Here is a 19250-nt window from a genome sequence, read left to right on the forward strand (position 1 = left end):
TTGGTATTGAATTTGGTGAGTATCGATGAAAGGGTTTATTTTTTATAAAATTTTGAATTTTTTGAAAAATGTCTTTACACGCTGTAACTTTCAGAAAATTTGAAATATCCGATTAAATTTTTTTACATGAATAGAGTATTATTAAAGGATGTTTGATGTTGAATTTAGTGAGGATCGGTGAAAGAAATTATTTTAATTTTTATTTCGCTCACAAAGCTTCCTCTATGAGGAAGCAAAAATTGAAAAATCCGCATGCTTAAAGCAGCTTAAGCATTGTAAGATAAAATGATGAAGAAGCAATGTGCAAGTTTTTAATTTGCACAACTCTACTTGTTTTATAATATTTAATATCAATTATATCTCTTTGTTTCTATCATTCAAAAAAAAAATAGATTTTAAGCATTATTATATTTCGTAATACATAAAGAAAGTATTTTTTGCTAATCATAAAAATAAATTTACTTATTATAAATTAAATGTAATTTTTCTTTTATCATCAAATTATTTTCTTGCAACATTACTGATAAGATTCGAAAGATATATTTTTATTTTCTTCGCTAACTTGTCTAAAATTTTAAATCCATAAGTACCTGCAATGCTGCATAGAAGACGCAACGTAGGAGTCTCCCCACCATACTGATTGATCATCCCCTTGTTTGCGGCCTGCGGCACAGGGATCGTAAGAGTTATCGGTTTATGGAACTTTCGCCTTCTGGGTTCGATCGTGATCACTGGCGATACGGCGACGCAATTGCCGAGTAATTTGGCCGTGAGTTCAGCTTTGCGGCCTGGGATCGTAAGAGTTATCGGTTTATGGAACTTTCGCCTTCTGGGTTCGATCGTGATCACTGGCGATACGGCGACGCAATTACGCAATTGTTCGCGACGCCAAAAAATTCCTTCCGGCTTGTCTGATTTTGTCTATGTATGTACAGGAGCCGCGGCGCTATCAAGTAGCTTATCCGGAGTTTCCGGAGTTTTCTGGCATTTTTGGGATATTTTGACGTTATAGAATGAAAAAAAGTGGGAGAAAAAAATTAAATTAATATATTGTCATATATCTGTTATCTTTCAGACAATTGTGGATGAGACCATGGAAGATCATGGCCGTAAGAGCTCACCGGAAACGACGAAAAAGAGTGATTCGAAACCGGATGTAGTTATCAACATGCCGATGCCAGAAATGCATTCTGTAGGCGGAGTTTTAGTTCACATGCCACACGTACGTGTTTCTTACTAAATAAATTCTCAGTAATTATGACAAACTTTCCTTCAAACTCAAACGCTAATAACATGTTTGATGTTGGTCTCATTGAGGATTAAATTTCCATGACTTCACTGGAAATAAAGATTTTATTTTGCAATAAGGCAAATATTATGTTGTCTCTGTAATCTCGCTGCGTATTATACAATCTTTCATTAATAAAGCAGCGCATGCTAAACTCAAACTATTTTAATTGTTTATATATGTCCGTATGTGCGCTTTTTTCTCTCTGTCCCTTTCTCTCTTTCTCTATTTGTCTCTTCTTCTGCGACATGGCCTGATCACAAAACACGGTAGGCTAATCTATGTCACCGAATTAGCTATTTTGATCGTTTATGTCAGTTTTTCGAACAGATTATGACAGCCACAGTAGAGACAGTTTCGGAACAACTAGATCTTGCAGCTATAATGCCAACAGAAAAGGTCATGTCCGCTGTCGCGAGGACGGTTACGTTATCAGAAACTGATGTTGGTAGGACAATATTTTATATCGCATCTTTTTAATTAATTATATATTTAATAGTAATTTTTATTTATATAAATAAGCATATAAGTATACTTGCTTTTAGCTACTGCAACGGTAAGCGTGGCAAAACCTCATTTGATTGGCGAAAACGATGAGCCTGTGAACTTAAGTCCAGAAGCTGATTTAGATGATTTTTGGCATACCTCTGTAGGGAAGTTTCGTTTTACGATAGAAGAATTGCCGGAACAACTTCAATATATTCATAAACTATTGAAGGTAATATATTGTATTATAAAGTAAAAATGGGACTGTATTGTTTGCATAGACAGTTCTGCTTATGTATTCACTCGATAATTATGTTTTAAATCCTACATGTACTTAAAAAGTTTGATCACAATTACAATAGTCCTACAATCATAAATAAATTACAAGAATAAATTCTATTACATCAGCCATACACAAGACTAATTAACAAAAAGTGTAAAATTAAAAAAAAAATTAATTTTGTATAAAAATTTTATTTACAGGAGATAATGACGATCGACAAACCTGACATTCTTTACTATATGTTGCAATGCTTGAACGTAATGTGCTTATACGGTGATGCGTTTAACATGGCAGTGAAGGATCATCAAGGATTCTTTATATGGTGCCAGGAAAACTTGTTAATAAAAAAGTAGCGTATTTTATTTTATATATGTGTTATATTTGAAATGTTACATTTCTCGCAGAAGTAGCTAATGACGGAAAGATACGCGCGTGAGAATTGTGTGTTTCAGCTCTTTCAATCTTTTTATTGTTATATAGTTTATGGGAGCTCCTAAATGCAGAGTATTCACATATAGCACAAGTGACTGTTCCATTATTATTACATTGTGTGACATTACCTTGTGGTACTGATACTTTTTGGCGGCTTGTACAAGAAGAATTTCACAATTCTGATTGGCGCGTTAGATTCGTCGCAGGTAATCATGTACATAATTTAGAATAATAAATTGGTCTTTGCTATCTTTTCATCATTATAAATAATGAAAAAATATATATGTGTGTGTGTATTTTCTTTTTTTCAGTTGAGCGTGTTACATTAATTGCAAGATTTATGGACTCAACGCCATTACGGAACATATTGAGTCTTCAAGCTGCATTAGCAAATGCTTTTTGTTACTTGATTACAAGTATGGACGACAATAATGTGTATGTTGCACAGCGTGCAACTTTATATCTCGGAACTATTCATGATGCAGCAATTAGGGTAAATCTTATCACCTTTAAATTTATGTATGCTTCAAAATATCTAATTTATCAATATTAAATAAGACAAATTTTTATATTATATACATATATCACATATTTAAATCTATTACATATTTTTAATGTTAAAGAATCGATTAATTTGTTTGAGAGATCTCTATTGTTACAAATGTTTGGCTTTAGCGTAATGAATCTAATTGTATTTAAATTATATTACTTATAATGATTTTAGTCGTTAATTTTATGTCTGGAGACACAATTCGATTCCGTAATCGTAGATCGGCCGATGGTATTACAATCGCTTTACCAGCTACACAATAGTCTTAGTGATCGGCGTATATTGACCTGGGAATTTTTCTTAAATCGATTTGACACATTATTCCTCGAAGCCCAAATCAGTTTGGAGAAATCGGGAGATATAGCTTATTTGCGCGGTTAGTATCATTATAGCATTAGGAAGAGAGGATAGAGAGATGTATGTTGCAGTTTTTTATAGAGTTTTTTAAAGAACCATGATTTTATGTGTATTTGCATCAAATATTATCATCTTTGATTAAGCTTTCCTTTGCGCCGTAGATCTAAAAAACACAGATTTGAATAGCGAAGTGTTCATGAAAAAATTGCATCGTGCCCACGAAGCGCTATCTCAATCTGATGGTAGCGGGACAAGCTCTGTAAAAACGCTGAGCGCAAGTTTTGGCACAAAATGGCCATATAAGCGTACAATGTCCGCGCCCGCATCGATGATACCTCGACAAGACACTAAACAAGGTATACAATACATAAGCGTTCCTGTGCTTTATAAATTCCTTTTATCGCCTTTTCGCGCACTCCACAGACTATGTCGTACACTATGTGTTATTTTTTTTCTTTTGTTTTCCGCATCTTTCACGCAGAAAAGGAAAAGGTGTACAGCCGACAATATTCCGCGCCCATCTTGAAAAGGAAGAGCTCGAGATTTGGACTGGGTCAGTTATTGGGGTCTACCCCGCCTAATAACAGTATCCCAGGTAGAGTAGCGTGTGTTGCCTGTGTAGCTGTAGACGAGACATAAATATGTGTTTTCATTATCAAGCGACGCGGTAGCGTCGCGACGCCAAGTATATAAAAAAATTCCTTCCGGCTTGTCTGATTTTGTCTATGTATGTACAGGAGCCGCGGCGCTATCAAGTAGCTTATCCGGAGTTTTACGTCTAATAAACTTTCGATTAAAATTCCTCAGGAACTAAAGCCGTAATTAAAACTCTAACGGCACTTTTATTATATAATGTGGATGCAAGCTTTCGATTGCGACCAGTTTGAATAAGATTGGTGCAGTCAATCCTGAGGAATGATAATCGTATACTAGAATTGTGACACTTTTGGTTTTCAGAATAAGTTTCAGACTCACGTACGTATGTTCACACGCATACACGCAAAGTGATTTTATCCCTCAAGCGGCGTTCACATTGCTCATATACGATTATTCGCTTGAGTGTGCAAAACGTTTTGAGAGACAAGATCATATGTGGATGTGTGTACGTATGTGTGAGATGTTTATATTTTAGAAGAGTACGCACGGAGTATAATATGACAAGAAGAAAAGTAATAATGATTAATAATTATGAGAATATCGCGGAATAGTGCAATACAAGGAAGAAAAGTGATAAAGTGGAAAGTGCAGTCAATCCTGAGGAATGATAATCGTATACTAGAATTGTGACACTTTTGGTTTTCAGAATAAGTTTCAGACTCACGTACGTATGTTCACACGCACACACGCAAAGCGATTTTGTCCCTCAAGCGGCGTTCACATCGCTCATGTACGATTATTTGCTTGAATGCGCAGAATGTTTTAAGAGACAAGATCATATGTGGATGCGTGTACATACGTGTGAGATAATAATAATGTTTCTATTTTATAAGAGTACGCGCGGAGTATAATACGACAAGAAGAAAAGAGAAAAGTGATTAACAGTTATGAGAATATTGCGGAATAGTGCAACACAAGAAAGAAAAGTGATAAAGTGAAAAGAAATTATTAACACGGAATAGTGCAAGGAAGAGAAGTGATTTCTTTTAATCGTATTGAACAAAGTTAAGTTATATTAGCGAAATTGAACAAATGCTTTACACGCAATCTGCTTGAATCTGTGCATTATCAATTAACATATTTGTGATAACTAGATTGTTTGAAAATGATTATGGAGGCATTGAAGAAATATTTGGAGATTTTGGCTGGCCATGTTTTCGATAAGCTGGTATAATAATTATACGCAAGAACGTGCATTCATGTATATAATATTTATTTATATTTTATATGTAAATGTAATTAATACATAATTAATATTTTGAGGTTAACTTACAAATGGCTACGCAATGAATTTATGTAAATGTAGCAAAATAAATCTGGTAAAAGTTCTATGAAAAACATTATAGAAACAACAACATTGAATACACATTTTTATTAATTGACTTCATAAGGAATAATGAAATGATAAAATCATATCGAAGCACTTCTATAGTGTCCACAAACATTTTGCGGATCTGGAATTATTCGCAACTTTTGGTTCTGGAAATATGTGAATGTTTATTTATATTTTATTTATAAATGTAATTACTGTGTAATTAATATTTTTAGAACATTTACAAATGGCTAAGCAATGAGTTGCATATTTACGTTAATATAACAAAACAAATCTTGTGGGAATTATATAAAAAATATTATATACAATGGAATTGAAAGCATCAGAGTTAGAGCTTGAAATAGAAAGCATTAGTCAAAGAACAGAAATATGGTAATAATTTTGTTTATAAATTATATAATAAAGATTATTTATTTTCTTGGATAATGATTAAACTTATTTTTTTTAAGCAATAAGAAACGTGAACAATGCAAATTGATGATTTATTTGGATGGAGCTGCCTTTTCCAATATAATGTTATCGAAGAGTATTAGAATATTTGTCATCGACAAATATAATTAAAGATTAGTTAAATCAAAACGAGGAGGAAAAGTCGGTTAATGATGCTAAACTGCAGATTTTATTAGAGGATGGTACAAAAATTTAAAAAAATTTGGCAGGTGCGTTGATTAAAACAGAAGCCTACGATGCAGCATTAGAAAATGTAAAACATGTTTTGAGATATCAATCACAAAATGTGAAGGCACTATTTAGGAAAGGTATTACAAAAATCCTAATCTTATTATTTATTTTTTTTTTAAATAAGTTACGTATATTCTTGATTTATATTTTACATATGGAAAATTCAAATATGTGTGTATATTGTGTGTATTGTAGGAACAATACAAATAGATGTGTACATATATTGTGCGTATCGTAGGAACAATATTGAGACACAAAGGGGAATATGCAAGAGCTTATGCAATCTCTCTTTCTCTCTCTCTCTCTCTCTCCCTCTCCCTCTCTTTCTTGTAGCCCATCTTGAGAGCTTTCCAAAACACTATGATAAAGTATTTTTTCATTAATACTTTTTGGGTTATTTTATATTTTATTCTGACATATTTTGATATAAAAATTAAAATATCTCGTAAAATATTTAGTTTTCGATAATCTTTCCGTAATACTTTTATGTACAGAATAATGAGACAAATCAATTAGTAAAAAAAATTAATTGTTTTTAAGAAAAAGTATGTAATTATTTATAATGTATTTTTTTAAACAATTATTCGTTTTTTTTTAAATTAATTGATTTGTCTCATTATTCTGTACATAAAAGTGTTACGGTAAGATTATTGAAAACTAAATATTTTACGAGATATTTTAATTTTTTTATCAAAATATGTCAGATTAAAATATAAAATAATTCAAAAAGTACTTAATGAAAAAATACTTTATTATAGTGTTTTGAAAAGCTCTCGAGATAAGCTACAAGAATATGCAATAAAAAGTAGGCAGTTCCATTTAAAAAATTAAAGGTGACCTTGCTTTTTTTATGGAAAAAAAATGTTTGGTCAATTTTTATTCTTGCAATTTGTTGCCGGTTAGAAACTGATAAATTTCTGTTTATGACTTTTTTATGTCAGATTATTGTAAGTGCCTTAAAAATCGTGGCGACCGTTACGAGGACCACCCTGTATACACACATATTTGAATTTTCCATATGTAAAAAATAAATCAAGAATATATGTAACTTATTTAAAAAAAAGATTAAATAAAAAGATTAGGATTTTTGCAATACCTTTCCTAAATAGTGTCTTAACATTTTGTGATTGATATCTCGAAACATGTTTCACATTTTCTAAAGCTGCATCGTAGGTTTTTGTTTTAATCAACGCAGCTGCCAACGCAAATTATTATAAACTTTTATACGATCCTCTAATAAAATCTGCAATTTAGCATCATTAACCGATTTTTCCTCCTCATTTAGATTCAAATTTGAACTACTTTTTGTCGATGATAGATATTCTAATGCTCTCCGATAACATTATATTGCAAAAGGCAGCTCTATCCGAATAAACCATCAATTTCTACGTTCACGTTTCTCATTGCTTTAAAAAAATGAGTTCAACCATTATATTAAAAAAAGTTAAATAGATTAAATCTTGACCTCAAAGTATTTAGTCCAAGAAAATAAATAACCTTTGTTATATATAATTTATAAACAAAATTATTATCTTATTTCTCGTCTTTAACTAATGCTTAACATTTCTATTTCAGGCTCTAACTCGCTTTTAATTCAATTGTATATGTAATATTTTTGATAGGTCCCCCAAGATTTGTTTTATTACATTAATATAAACATGCAACTCATTGCTTAGCCATTTGTAAGTAAACTAAAAATATAATTGCGCATTAATTACATTTATATATAAAATATAAATAAATATTCACATTTCCAGAACCAAAAGTTGCGAGTAATTCCAAATACACAAAATGTTTGTGGACATTATAGACGTGCTTCGATATGATTTATTCATTTCATCATTCTTTATAAAGTCAATTACTAAAAATGTGTATTCATTCAATGTTGTTTTATGATATTTTTGGTAAAATTCCCACAAGACTTATTTTGCTACATTAACATAAACTCATTGCTTAACCATTTGTAAGTTAAACTAAAAAAAATTTTTATAATATAAAAAATATAAAAATGTGACGGTAATAGATATTGATTTTTAAGAATTATGTACCATAAGGCGTATTGAGGAGAGTATCATCATTATCCGCAGAGTTATCGTGCTCCTTCCATGTTTCCCCATTCTCGCTCCGCAGGATAATAATTTCCCTTTCTTTTCCGCGAACGGACGCAAAATTCGGTATGTCGATTAAGACGGGTCTGAAATCAATTTATCTCCGTGCAAAAAATCGAACACGTACGAAAAAAATAGAATCTATATTATTATTCCCAGTATATACAAAACATATATATTTTATAGAGTTCTTAATTTTAAGCTTACCCTAAAAATCTCGCCCCCACCGGACCCATCTCGATAATTCGCGTAGCAAGGGCTTCCCCTTCCATCAAAGGGGGCGGATTCGCCACCTTGTTTAGCTTTACTAGTCTACACGTTACACGGATCGGCATCGTCGCTCTTCGAGGCGGTATAATGATGCGGACACCGCTGTGTCTGCATCCTTTCATGGTACCACCACGCGCGTCCACCAGAAAGCTTATTAAAAATCTGTAAACGCAGATTTTTTTATAACACTCTTTTATTCGTCTGTATTTCTTTTCTGTCTTTACGTAAACTTAGTTTCATACTTACGATCGAAAATGCAGTTTCCTGCGAAAAAAGAACATACACTTTTATATAAAATCTAAGAGAGTGGAAATTTCTGAATATCAATTTATTTAATTATTATAAATATAATTCATAAAGTTTTGCAAAAAAGTAACGTACTAAAAATATATGATTATACATTATTTTGTAAAGTAAGGATAAAGGGAGGATAATCGACACTCACCCTAGATTGACACCGTCGGTGCTATCAAAATTTTCTGCTAAACAGTAATTATTGCTTTGCACGAATTGTTGCTTCTCTTCTTTAGTAACTAAAAGAAAAATAATTATGAAACTCATTAACTACGCATTAACTTTTTGGAGCCCAGTTATTTTTCATTTTAGAGCTATCTCTATATAATATTATTTTATTTGAATAGAACTAAAACACATAAGAAATATTACAACACGTTACAAAGATATGAGATGAGAATGAAGTTTTAGTCATTCATCTTGAAAAAAATAAAATCTTATTAAAATCGTGGATTAATTTGTGTGTGTGAAGCTATTTCATCTATAATATTTTGTTTTCAAAATAAGCAATTTTGTTTTCTCATAAAAAAAGTTTTGTTTTCGTGACAAAATTTGTTTTACAGTTTTTTATGCCAATGTGTTTAAAATGTTTCAAAACATCAAAAAATCGTATTTTTTTTAAATGTCTGTTTGTGTGTGTGTGTGTGTGCCCGTGTGTGCCCGTGTGTGCCCGTGTGTGCCCGTGTGTGCCCGTGTGTGCCCGTGTGTGCCCGTGTGTGCCCGTGTGTGCCCGTGTGTGCCCGTGTGTGCCCGTGTGTGCCCGTGTGTGCCCGTGTGTGCCCGTGTGTGCCCGTGTGTGCCCGTGTGTGTGCGTGTGCCTGTGTGTGTGTGTGTGTGTGTGTGCGTGCGCGCCTGTGTGTGTGTGTACGGAATGTACATTGTACAACTTCTAACTTCCGCAATTTTTGAGATATTGGGATAAACTTTTTAAAATAAATATAGTATCATTAATGGATGGTTGGTATTGAATTTGGTGAGGATCGGTAAAAGGGTTTATTTTTTATAAAATTTTGAGTTTTTTGATAAATATCTGTACACACTGTAACTTCCGCAAATTTTGAAATATTTTCTTCTATGAGGAAGCCAAAATTGAAAAACCCGCTGCTTTAAAGAGCTTAAGCTTTGTGAGCGAAATAAAATGATGAAGAAGTACAATGTGCAAATTTCTAATTCGCACAATTTTCATCTTGTTTTTAGTTAAAAATGCGCAATTCTTACCCTGTCTATGTACCGGGTCATCCCTAGTAACATCAATAGGCAACGAATCATCCCTCAGACTCTTCATCAGATCCGCCGTGAGATACCTATAAGGCTGCTCGCTAATTAACGCGTCAGAACCTGAAAAACGAAGGCTCTTTTTTGCAAACAATTTCATTATTTTGCGTTAGTATTACTTTATATCCGTGCGCACACATACCTCCCTCGTCATCCGAATCGGACATAAAACTCGTTTCCTGCAAGCTCTCGGGAGCTATCACTTTGTACTTCTCCTCCCAGTTTTTGTTATCCGGAGTTGCACTGTCGTAGGGCAATCCTTTTAGCACTTCCATCACAGAAATATATCCTAATTTTTGTGCTATATTCAGTGCCGTTAAACCATCCTACAATGATAAGAGTTTCGTGAATATATCAAATACTGCAGAAAATTATATATCTTTTTACGATATTTTGTAATATATATAAAATAATATTTTATAATATTTCATATTATAAAATATAATAATATTTTAAATATAACATTTCAAGAGAAGATATATAATATATAATTAAGTATAATATTTTAAGAAGATAAGAGAGAAAGAGAAAGAGAGAGAGAGAGAGGGAGAGAGAGATGTTCAGTTAATTATTATAAAAAAGAGTTTTATAATATTAAAGAGTTTTATAATATTTTAAAAATACTATTTTAATAATTATTTTAATTATAATTATATTATATTATATACAGGGTGTCCCGCAACGTGATGTCCACACTGAAACTGTGTATTCTTTTTGTCATTCTAAGTCAAAAAGATAGACTAGAGATTTCATGTGCCTTCACAAAAAATAATCCAGAGGAGATAGATCGGGAGATCTTGCAGGCCAATTTATTGGACCAATTAATATCGGCATATTCTTCATTGGAAAATATACTCATGATTGGTAGGTAAGAGAAATTTCTAAACTATGTTTATGCAATGTTTTCACTTAAAACGACAGTCAATTTATTAATATTATTCAATAAAAATTAATTTTTAATGTTATATTATATTACAAATCTAATCAAATTAACGCATTAATAAATATTATTATACGTATTGTTATGTAGCCATTTATAGCAATAGTCGCTTACGTTAGTGCGCGCTTTATGTGAAGCATTTCCCTCCAGCAAAGCGGAAACGATATGAGCGTGACCCTGTTGGGCGGCCTGATGAAGCGAAGTGTAATTCTGATTAGTTCTGACGTCTATTTCGGCGTTATGTTTCAGCAGAAAGCGTATCATCGATAGATTCCCAAAGTGCGCGGCCACATGTATCGGTCTATAACCAGTCTCTGTCTGGCTCTCGACGTTGGCCCCGTTCTTCACCAGGATAGAGGCCACTCTAATGAAATCCTCTTGCGCACATAGATGCAACGCCGTGAGACCGTTCTGATCCAGATAAGAAGACGATAAGTATCTATTGTCGTTCGTTACATTTCGCGTTGCATAGAATGAGTATCAAAAGACACACTATCGTGAATTCGGTATCAAAATTGATACCGGAAGTTATTTAAATATATTGTGATAGAAAAGTAGAAAAATTTTAAGTCGAAAATGATTCAGGGAGTAAAATTCATTAGAAAAAACCCAAGTTACAAAAAATTCATAATTTTTGCGACAGTGAATAATGATTAAACAAAAAATCGCGCACGTACACTGAAAAAAAAAGGTCTAAATAAAATCTAAACAAAATAATTTTTTATTTGAAAAAATTATTTATTTAAATACTTGCAAAGAAATTAGTTATTTCAATCAAGCAGCAAATATATTTGAATTAGTAAAATATAAAATGAAAGCAAATTTATTTGCAAATGAAAAAAGAATTTGTTTTATCTTTATACTAAATTATTGCTTTAAAAGAAAAACATATTTTTAAATTTTTGGCTGCTTGTTTTAAAACAGATTTTTTTCATTTTAAATATCTTTAAATCAATATCTTTTATATTAAAATTTTAAATATTGTATTTTAAAAATTATCATTTTTATTACATGCAAATAATAATTTATTTAATAAAACAAAAAGACATTGTAAACAAAATATTTATTTATTTAAGTAAGAAAATCAAAATTAACAAAATGTATTTATTTGATCGAAAAAATTTTATTTTTAATATTGTAATTTCGATCAATTTTTCAAAAATATAAAATTTGAAACTTATATAAAGTTTGTAGAAAAATGATTGGTTATTACCTTGGCTTTGTGATTGGGATCGGCACCGTGTTCAATTAACAAGTTCGTCATATCGTAATGGCCCTTCTGCGCGCTTAGATGCAACGGGGTGAAACCTGCTTTGGATTCCGCGTTCGTGTTTGCTCCGTTTTCCAAAAGAGTGGAAGCGATATCCATCTGGCCGCCATGAAAGACGTCGTTTTCGCGAAATGGTTACTCGGAATTGATATCAGATACACCGTGCAAAAGCATTTCTTTACTCGCGTGTTACCAACATTATTTTATAAAATCCATTACAATTTCGTTAATTGATTTACCTGATTTTTACGAGCGGCGATATGTAGCGGAGTATGTCCGTTTTGCGTGGCAAGATGGGATGACGCTCCCTTTTCTAACAAGAGATTCGCAACGTTAGGATGATCGTAATGGCACGCCAAATGCAAAGGCGTGATATCGTTCTGAAATATCAAACATTCTGTATAATTCCACCTAATTCGTTTGAAAGCCGAAAGATAATTGACAAGGCACAAAATATTACGTTGTGTAAAAATATTTTTTTTCGATTTTTAGGTAAAGAATTAAAAGAAAGTAACACTTAGTCTTCAATTTCTTTGAATTTCTTTGCGCGAAAACCATTTTAATTTTTTCGCTCAGAAAATTCGGAAGATCGGAGTATCTCTCTAAAATTAGCGATATGTTTCAAATCTTAGAAGATTTGTTAGGAGAAAATATAAGAAAGTTCTCTCGCCTAAATATGTGAATTTTTTTTACTTTTTTTACACAACTCGATATAATTTACAGACGCGCACGAACCTTTCCCTGGACATCAAGTTTACTTTGTTTTTGCAAGAGTATATTTGCGACGTTCATATTTCCGTATTTAGCCGCGATATGTAAAGGTGTGAAGCCGTTTTTCGTTGCAGCCTTGAGAGAAGCATTGTTCTCCACGAGAATTGCCGCCACCTGTTTGTCAGAAAAATTTTGCGTTACGGAAAAAAATGCTTTCTGTATCTTTACTTATTCATTTTTTTCGCAATACGAGACAAAGATAGAGACTTCTCTTTTAACTATTTCAACGACACAGATTCTTGAATATTTTTAAGTATATCAATAAAAAAGAATTTTAAATAATTTAAATATTTCATAATAAATATTAATATTTTTACAATAAAAAAGGATTAATATTTGATATTTTTATATTAAGTAAATTCTCTATATTGCATATTAAAATATACAAAAAATTCGAAATAATGTTACGCAAATAATTTCGAAATAATCTCTCCAAGCTTAGCAAAAATGTTACCTTCTGCAAGACAAATTTCCATTAGAAAAGAGGGATTTGTAAAAAATCGATGTATTCGTGTATCCGAGCGACATGACACACAAAATAATAACGAGTCTTATACAAATTGATATATCGGGGCTAAGTTAACACTCGTTTAATGACTTTGATAACGTCCTTAAGGGAGGAAACTCTACGAAAGTGTAAGTAAATTATTTATGAGACGCACAGAAATATACATAAAGGGAACATGGACACGTTTCGCTTGACGCAGCGCTTGACAATCGATATCGCACCTCGGAGCAATAAAACGATTGCCAAATGTCACAGGGTGAAATTATACGTCCATGATCTGGCTATACCTTCACGTATAACGAGATTGCCTGATAAAGGGAACTTTCCAGCAAGAAACACACATAAACACAATATCATATGATTAGCTGTCAAATAGAAAGAATTTTAGGGTCTTTAAAAATTCTCTATTTAATAGCCAATTACGTGACATTGTGTCTATCCGTATTTTCTTGCTGGAAAGCTCCCAAAAAAAGGAGAGAAAAGGAGGAAATGATGATAAGATGAGCGGGAGGATGCATGCATTTTTAGAACATTTTCGGCGAGGTATGAAAAATTATCCGTATATATGCGTGAAAAAAAAGAAGAAACGAAGAAATAAGGTAACATAAAGAGAATGAAAACAATGTAACGAAAAAGTTTATTACATAACGAATACATGAGATAATGCGGAATAAACGTGACATAACATAAAATATATATATATATATAATCAAAGGTAAACAAAAGTCCATCAATGGAAGAGGTAAAAATGTGCGAGATAGATGAATCGACGATCGATTTTTAAAACGATGCGTGTGGACAAGTGGTAGATCAGATAACATATTTTTTTTGCAGCTTGCTCGACTCCGTCATCCTAAATAAGGTACTCGCGTTGCCGGCTCCAAAACAGGTACACTCTGTTTTGCATGGCGATGTAATCCGCGATCTGTGCGCACTCTTTGTACATTACCTCCTCTTGACCTTCCTTCGCCGCGATATGAAGGGCCGTGTACATATCTTTCGTAGCGGTGTCCACAGCTGCGCCGTGTTGCAGTAGCAGCATAACGATGTCGATATTCCCTAATCGGGACGCGATATGAAGCGGCGTCTGCTGCTCCTATAAAATAACGACGATAACAATATTTAAAAAAAAAAGAAAGTATTCGACAAAATTTCGTTTGCGAAGCGGTCAAATGAAAGCGTGAGAAGGTGCGATTAGAAAATTTGGAGTTACAGAGTAAGCGATGTTAACTCTTCAAGGCACAGAATTTTTCTAATTATACAAGAAGTTATAATTAACATGACATACAAAATAATTTTTGTAAAAAAACGTATAACAAATATATATAATATATATGTTCTTTTTGTCATTTAGGGCCGGTTGTTCCAACTTCTTGATAGATTTACCCGTCAATCACCCATTAGATAAATATCAGTATAAATAGAGACCTTAATACGATGATTGGAATAAAGAATAGAATTACCTTTTGATAATAACAATTTAACCCATAGATAAACTTTACAATAGATGAAACAACAATTATTGATATTTATCTAATGGGTGATTGACAGATAAATCTATCAAGAAGTTGGAACAACCGGCCCTAAATGACAAAAAGAACATATATATTATATATATTTGTTATACGTTTTTTTACAAAAATTATTTTGTATGTCATGTTAATTATAACTTCTTGTATAATTAGAAAAATTCTGTGCCTTGAAGAGTTAACATCGCTTACTCTGTAACTCCAAATTTTCTAATCGCACCTTCTCACGCTTTCCTACAAATTACAATTTATTTCAATTTTTTTATTTAATAATTTCGATATGAAATTTTATTCAGAAAAATTTTTTTTTAAATAAAGCAATATATATAAATTAATTTCTACCATTATACGCAAATAAAAATTTAATAAAAATTTTCTACAAATTTATTTCTATTATTTTATTTAATAAATTTATTTAATTTTATACAAGTTAAAATTTATTTCTGTTTCTTTAATAATTTCTGTATTAAATTTTATTCAGAGAGATTTTTTTAGATAAATATAAATTAATTTTTACCATTATACGTAAATAAGAGTTTAATTAAATAGACAAATTTTTGAGTAGAATAGTAAAATGTTGTTCGTGCCTTAAAGAGTCATGTGACTAAAGAAGAAAGCGTGAAGAAAAAGATATGAGATGTTAGATTCGTCTTACTTGCAAGTGGAAAATCACACACTTCGATTACAAATCACTAGTAAAAGACGATTTAAATGTCGATATATGAGACTGGTTAATGGCTCATGCTTTTGTAATTTAAAAAGGAGTGCGTATGAGTGATCATTTGTATGTATATGACTTTCTAAATTCTAATTTCTTCTTTCTGCGTTCGAGACAGGTACAATACTTCGCACTGTCGTCAAGCAAGCTCTATTCTTCTCTGGCTCGATAAAGCGGCAAAGAGAAGGGAGAGAGGGAGGAGGGGGAAAAAGGTTGGAGTTGATCTTTCGGGATGCAACACGCTTTACTTACCCTTGCACGAGCATCGACTTTGGCACCATTTCTTAGCAAAATTCGAATAATGTCTGTTTGATTAGCTCTAGCTGCCAGATGCAGGGGTGTTTCGCCCCTGACAGTTGGCACGTCGGGATTGGCCTCATGCTGCAGTAGGAATATCACGATATTCATACATCCCATAAAACTGGCCACATGTAATGGAGTCAGTCCGGACTGCAAAACACATGTATATTTTGTCTATTAATATTTATTCCGACTTCGATGATGACTCCAGAATTTTATTAATTCCCGATCGATCCTGTATTCTCGTTTCAGACGATCAGTGTCTCTCGGAACAATTGTGACAACGACATGAACAAATACATAAAAATGATCGTGATACAGAATTACGTTGATTGATCTTCGTCAGTTTTATCTAGTAACGCACGACCCTTTAACCAGTCTTTGAAATTAATCAAATCGATGTTTAATATTTATTAGGGGCGAAGAACGAGATCTCTTTCATTCTTAATATCTAATACGTTAATTACCATTAATTGTGCAACACATTTCAATGTGATTTTTTAATTGTACTCCTTTTTAATATATATATCTCCGCGCGCGCGGAAAACGATCATTTCTGTGCAATTTTTTTCTTTTCTTTTTTTTGCGATCGATATCACGATCGTAATATTCCATCGAACGTTGAACTATTGACACTGTGTGAAAACATTCGTGATTTACAGATGCGAGGAGACATTTATGGAGACATGATTCGATTGCGAGATGCTTGATTCGAGTGCAAATTGGAAGGGACGGGATTACCTCGGTAGTCGACTCGATGGACGCCCCATGCTTCAGCAGCAGCTCCACGACCTTGATGCGATTTTTCTTGCAGGCGATATGGAGGGGCGTGAAGCCGTTCAGAGCCCTCGCATTCGGATCGGCTTTTCGATCGAGCAGCAATTTGGCGACCCTCACATGACCGCAGTGCGCGGCGACGTGGAGCGAGGTCAGGTAGTCGATGGTTACCTCGTCCACCGGCGCGCGATGGTACAACAGCACCCTCGCAGCGTCCACGTGGTCCCCTTGAGAGGCCATGTGTAGGGGTGCGAGCCCATTCTGCGCGAAAAGAATCAGTTTGATTATTAATTTAAAACAAAAGCACAGGTCGCGAAAAGTATACTTATAGAATCAAGATTGAAAACACATTGATCATCAAATTACAGAGAATTAGAATATTTTAACGATTATAAAAATATTCACAATAGGGCTGGTAATTTGTTTCGAAGGCTTCGACATTCGAAGCTTCGACACTAAAATCTTCGACGCTTCGAAGAATCAAAATTATACAATTATTAATTTAATATAATAGTAATTTAATATAATAGTACCGCAATTACTATCAAGGTACATATTTATAAAATTACAAGATAAAATTCGAATAAAATTCCTAATGTTGCAATAATTAATGTTGAATAATTACATATTTTTTGAGCATATATATTAATTAATTCCTTTTATTTACAATATTTTTAGCGTTTCCTGAATGAATTCTCCATTTGCACAAATATATTCTTCAAAGTCGTCAAAAGTAACAGCCCTAATTCAGAGCCGCAACTTTGTAAATATAATTTTATATAATCCTAGTCTTAAAAACTCTCTCACTCTTTAGATTTCAATTTTTTAACAGCATTTTTTTCCATAATTTATTTAAATGTCAAACGTAAAAGTAACGAGATAAAAGACTGCAAGAAAAATTACTTGACAATAGAAATAAGAAAAGGGGCTTTAATAAATAATATAAAAAACAAGAAAGAAAACGGGAAAGAGAATGTGAATTTTTCTTTAATTAAATATATTTCAGTTTCTTTTCGAACTTTCACGTAAATCAAATCGATTTAATTTGTTAATAGCTATTGAAGATGGGGGCCGGAAAGAAATCGAAATGTTTTTAATTACAGAATTTTTTATGAAGATAATTATATTTGCGCTCGAGTCTTAGCTCGTTTTTCCTCTCGTTTTTTTATTTTTTAAATAATTTGAAGTGCATCGATTGATCAATTATATGCTAAAACGTACCTTAGTACGCGCACTGATCGGCGCTGAATTTTCGAGTAACGTACTGACGACTTGCTCGTGTCCCGATCGCGCTGCACAATGAAGCGGAGTCAGGCCATCCCTGGTTTTAGCGTCGATTTGCGCCGAGTTCTCCAACAGTATCTTAACCATATTGTTCTTGCCCCACTTTGCCGCCACGTGTAGCGGGCTTATGTTGTGCTGAAAAAAAAAAGAGAATACATATTACACCGATCTAAAAAATATCGAATCATAAGATTAAAACACGCTATGTAAAAATACCGATTGCTGCGCTGTAAAAAATTTTCTAAAAATTCAGACATTTTTTTCTGAATTTTCAGATCTGACAGATGTCTGAGAAAAATTTCAGACGATCCGTTTTAATCATCGGAGTCGTTTTTCCGAAAATTCAGAAGAGTGCGTCTGCAAAAAAAGCTGCAGACACTTTGTCTGAAGATTAAAACCGTTTAGAAAATATTCAAAGCAGTTATTTCTAAATTATAAAAAACAATTTATTCATCATTAAACGCGACATATAATCTCGCATCGTTTTCACCTAGATTATAATTATACATTCTCTTCAGATGTATATTATGTATTAGCTGTCTTCATTTTCAAAAATTTAAATTTCGAGTTATTTTTATAAATTGACCTATTCAATTATTTTTAAAGATCACCGGATGTACCTTACCTTAGCTAAGTAATTTACATCGGCTCCTCGTTTTATTAATAACCGCGCTATTTCCTCGTTCCCATAATGAGCGGCGATGTGAAGAGGGGTGAAGCCACTCTTCGATGTCACGTCGGGCTTATGGTCGTTCTATTCGATGGCATTATAAAAAAAAGAACGCCGTATTTTAATTTACTCAATTATTTCACATACCGATTAATTTTTAATACGAAGATTCAGCGAAGGTTTACCTGCAAGAGCAAGTCGGCGGCTTTGCAATCGTCTTTCTTAGCAGCAATATGAAGGGCCGGCAATCTGACCTTGCCTTTGGAGTCATTTTCCAGGAGCACGCTAACCACCTTGTCGTGACCTTGCTGCATCGCCACGGCAAGCGGTGTAAAACCATCCTAAGAAAATATCCGAATTGTTTTATTTGCGTCTTCCAATATAGAAGTTTAAAGATTCGGAATTTTTTATAATAATTTTATATTAATTTCTACATATAATTACATATATCATATATATATATATATAT

General features: G+C 32.7%; 1 protein-coding gene across 1 annotated transcript in view; it reads right to left on the reverse strand.

The window, feature by feature from the left end:
• The window catches only part of LOC115239216 (ankyrin-2-like), a 45101-nt gene that overhangs the window by 19802 nt on the left and 6049 nt on the right, over positions 1 to 19250 (reverse strand). Inside the window, exons 5-21 of the mRNA XM_029813614.1 lie at positions 18967 to 19122; positions 18737 to 18865; positions 18049 to 18246; positions 16792 to 17088; positions 16003 to 16200; positions 14453 to 14599; positions 12960 to 13109; positions 12464 to 12604; positions 12168 to 12323; positions 11069 to 11365; positions 10157 to 10340; positions 9958 to 10077; positions 8891 to 8978; positions 8692 to 8709; positions 8383 to 8607; positions 8116 to 8261; positions 591 to 788 (exon numbers count right to left, since the gene is read on the reverse strand). Coding sequence (XP_029669474.1) covers positions 591 to 788; positions 8116 to 8261; positions 8383 to 8607; positions 8692 to 8709; positions 8891 to 8978; positions 9958 to 10077; positions 10157 to 10340; positions 11069 to 11365; positions 12168 to 12323; positions 12464 to 12604; positions 12960 to 13109; positions 14453 to 14599; positions 16003 to 16200; positions 16792 to 17088; positions 18049 to 18246; positions 18737 to 18865; positions 18967 to 19122 — 2848 coding nt within the window. The remainder of the gene's footprint in view (positions 1 to 590; positions 789 to 8115; positions 8262 to 8382; positions 8608 to 8691; positions 8710 to 8890; positions 8979 to 9957; positions 10078 to 10156; positions 10341 to 11068; positions 11366 to 12167; positions 12324 to 12463; positions 12605 to 12959; positions 13110 to 14452; positions 14600 to 16002; positions 16201 to 16791; positions 17089 to 18048; positions 18247 to 18736; positions 18866 to 18966; positions 19123 to 19250) is intronic.

Source organism: Formica exsecta, unplaced genomic scaffold, assembly GCF_003651465.1.
Source record: "Formica exsecta isolate Colony F162 unplaced genomic scaffold, ASM365146v1 scaffold116, whole genome shotgun sequence".
In the NCBI taxonomy this organism is placed as follows: domain Eukaryota; kingdom Metazoa; phylum Arthropoda; class Insecta; order Hymenoptera; family Formicidae; genus Formica; species Formica exsecta.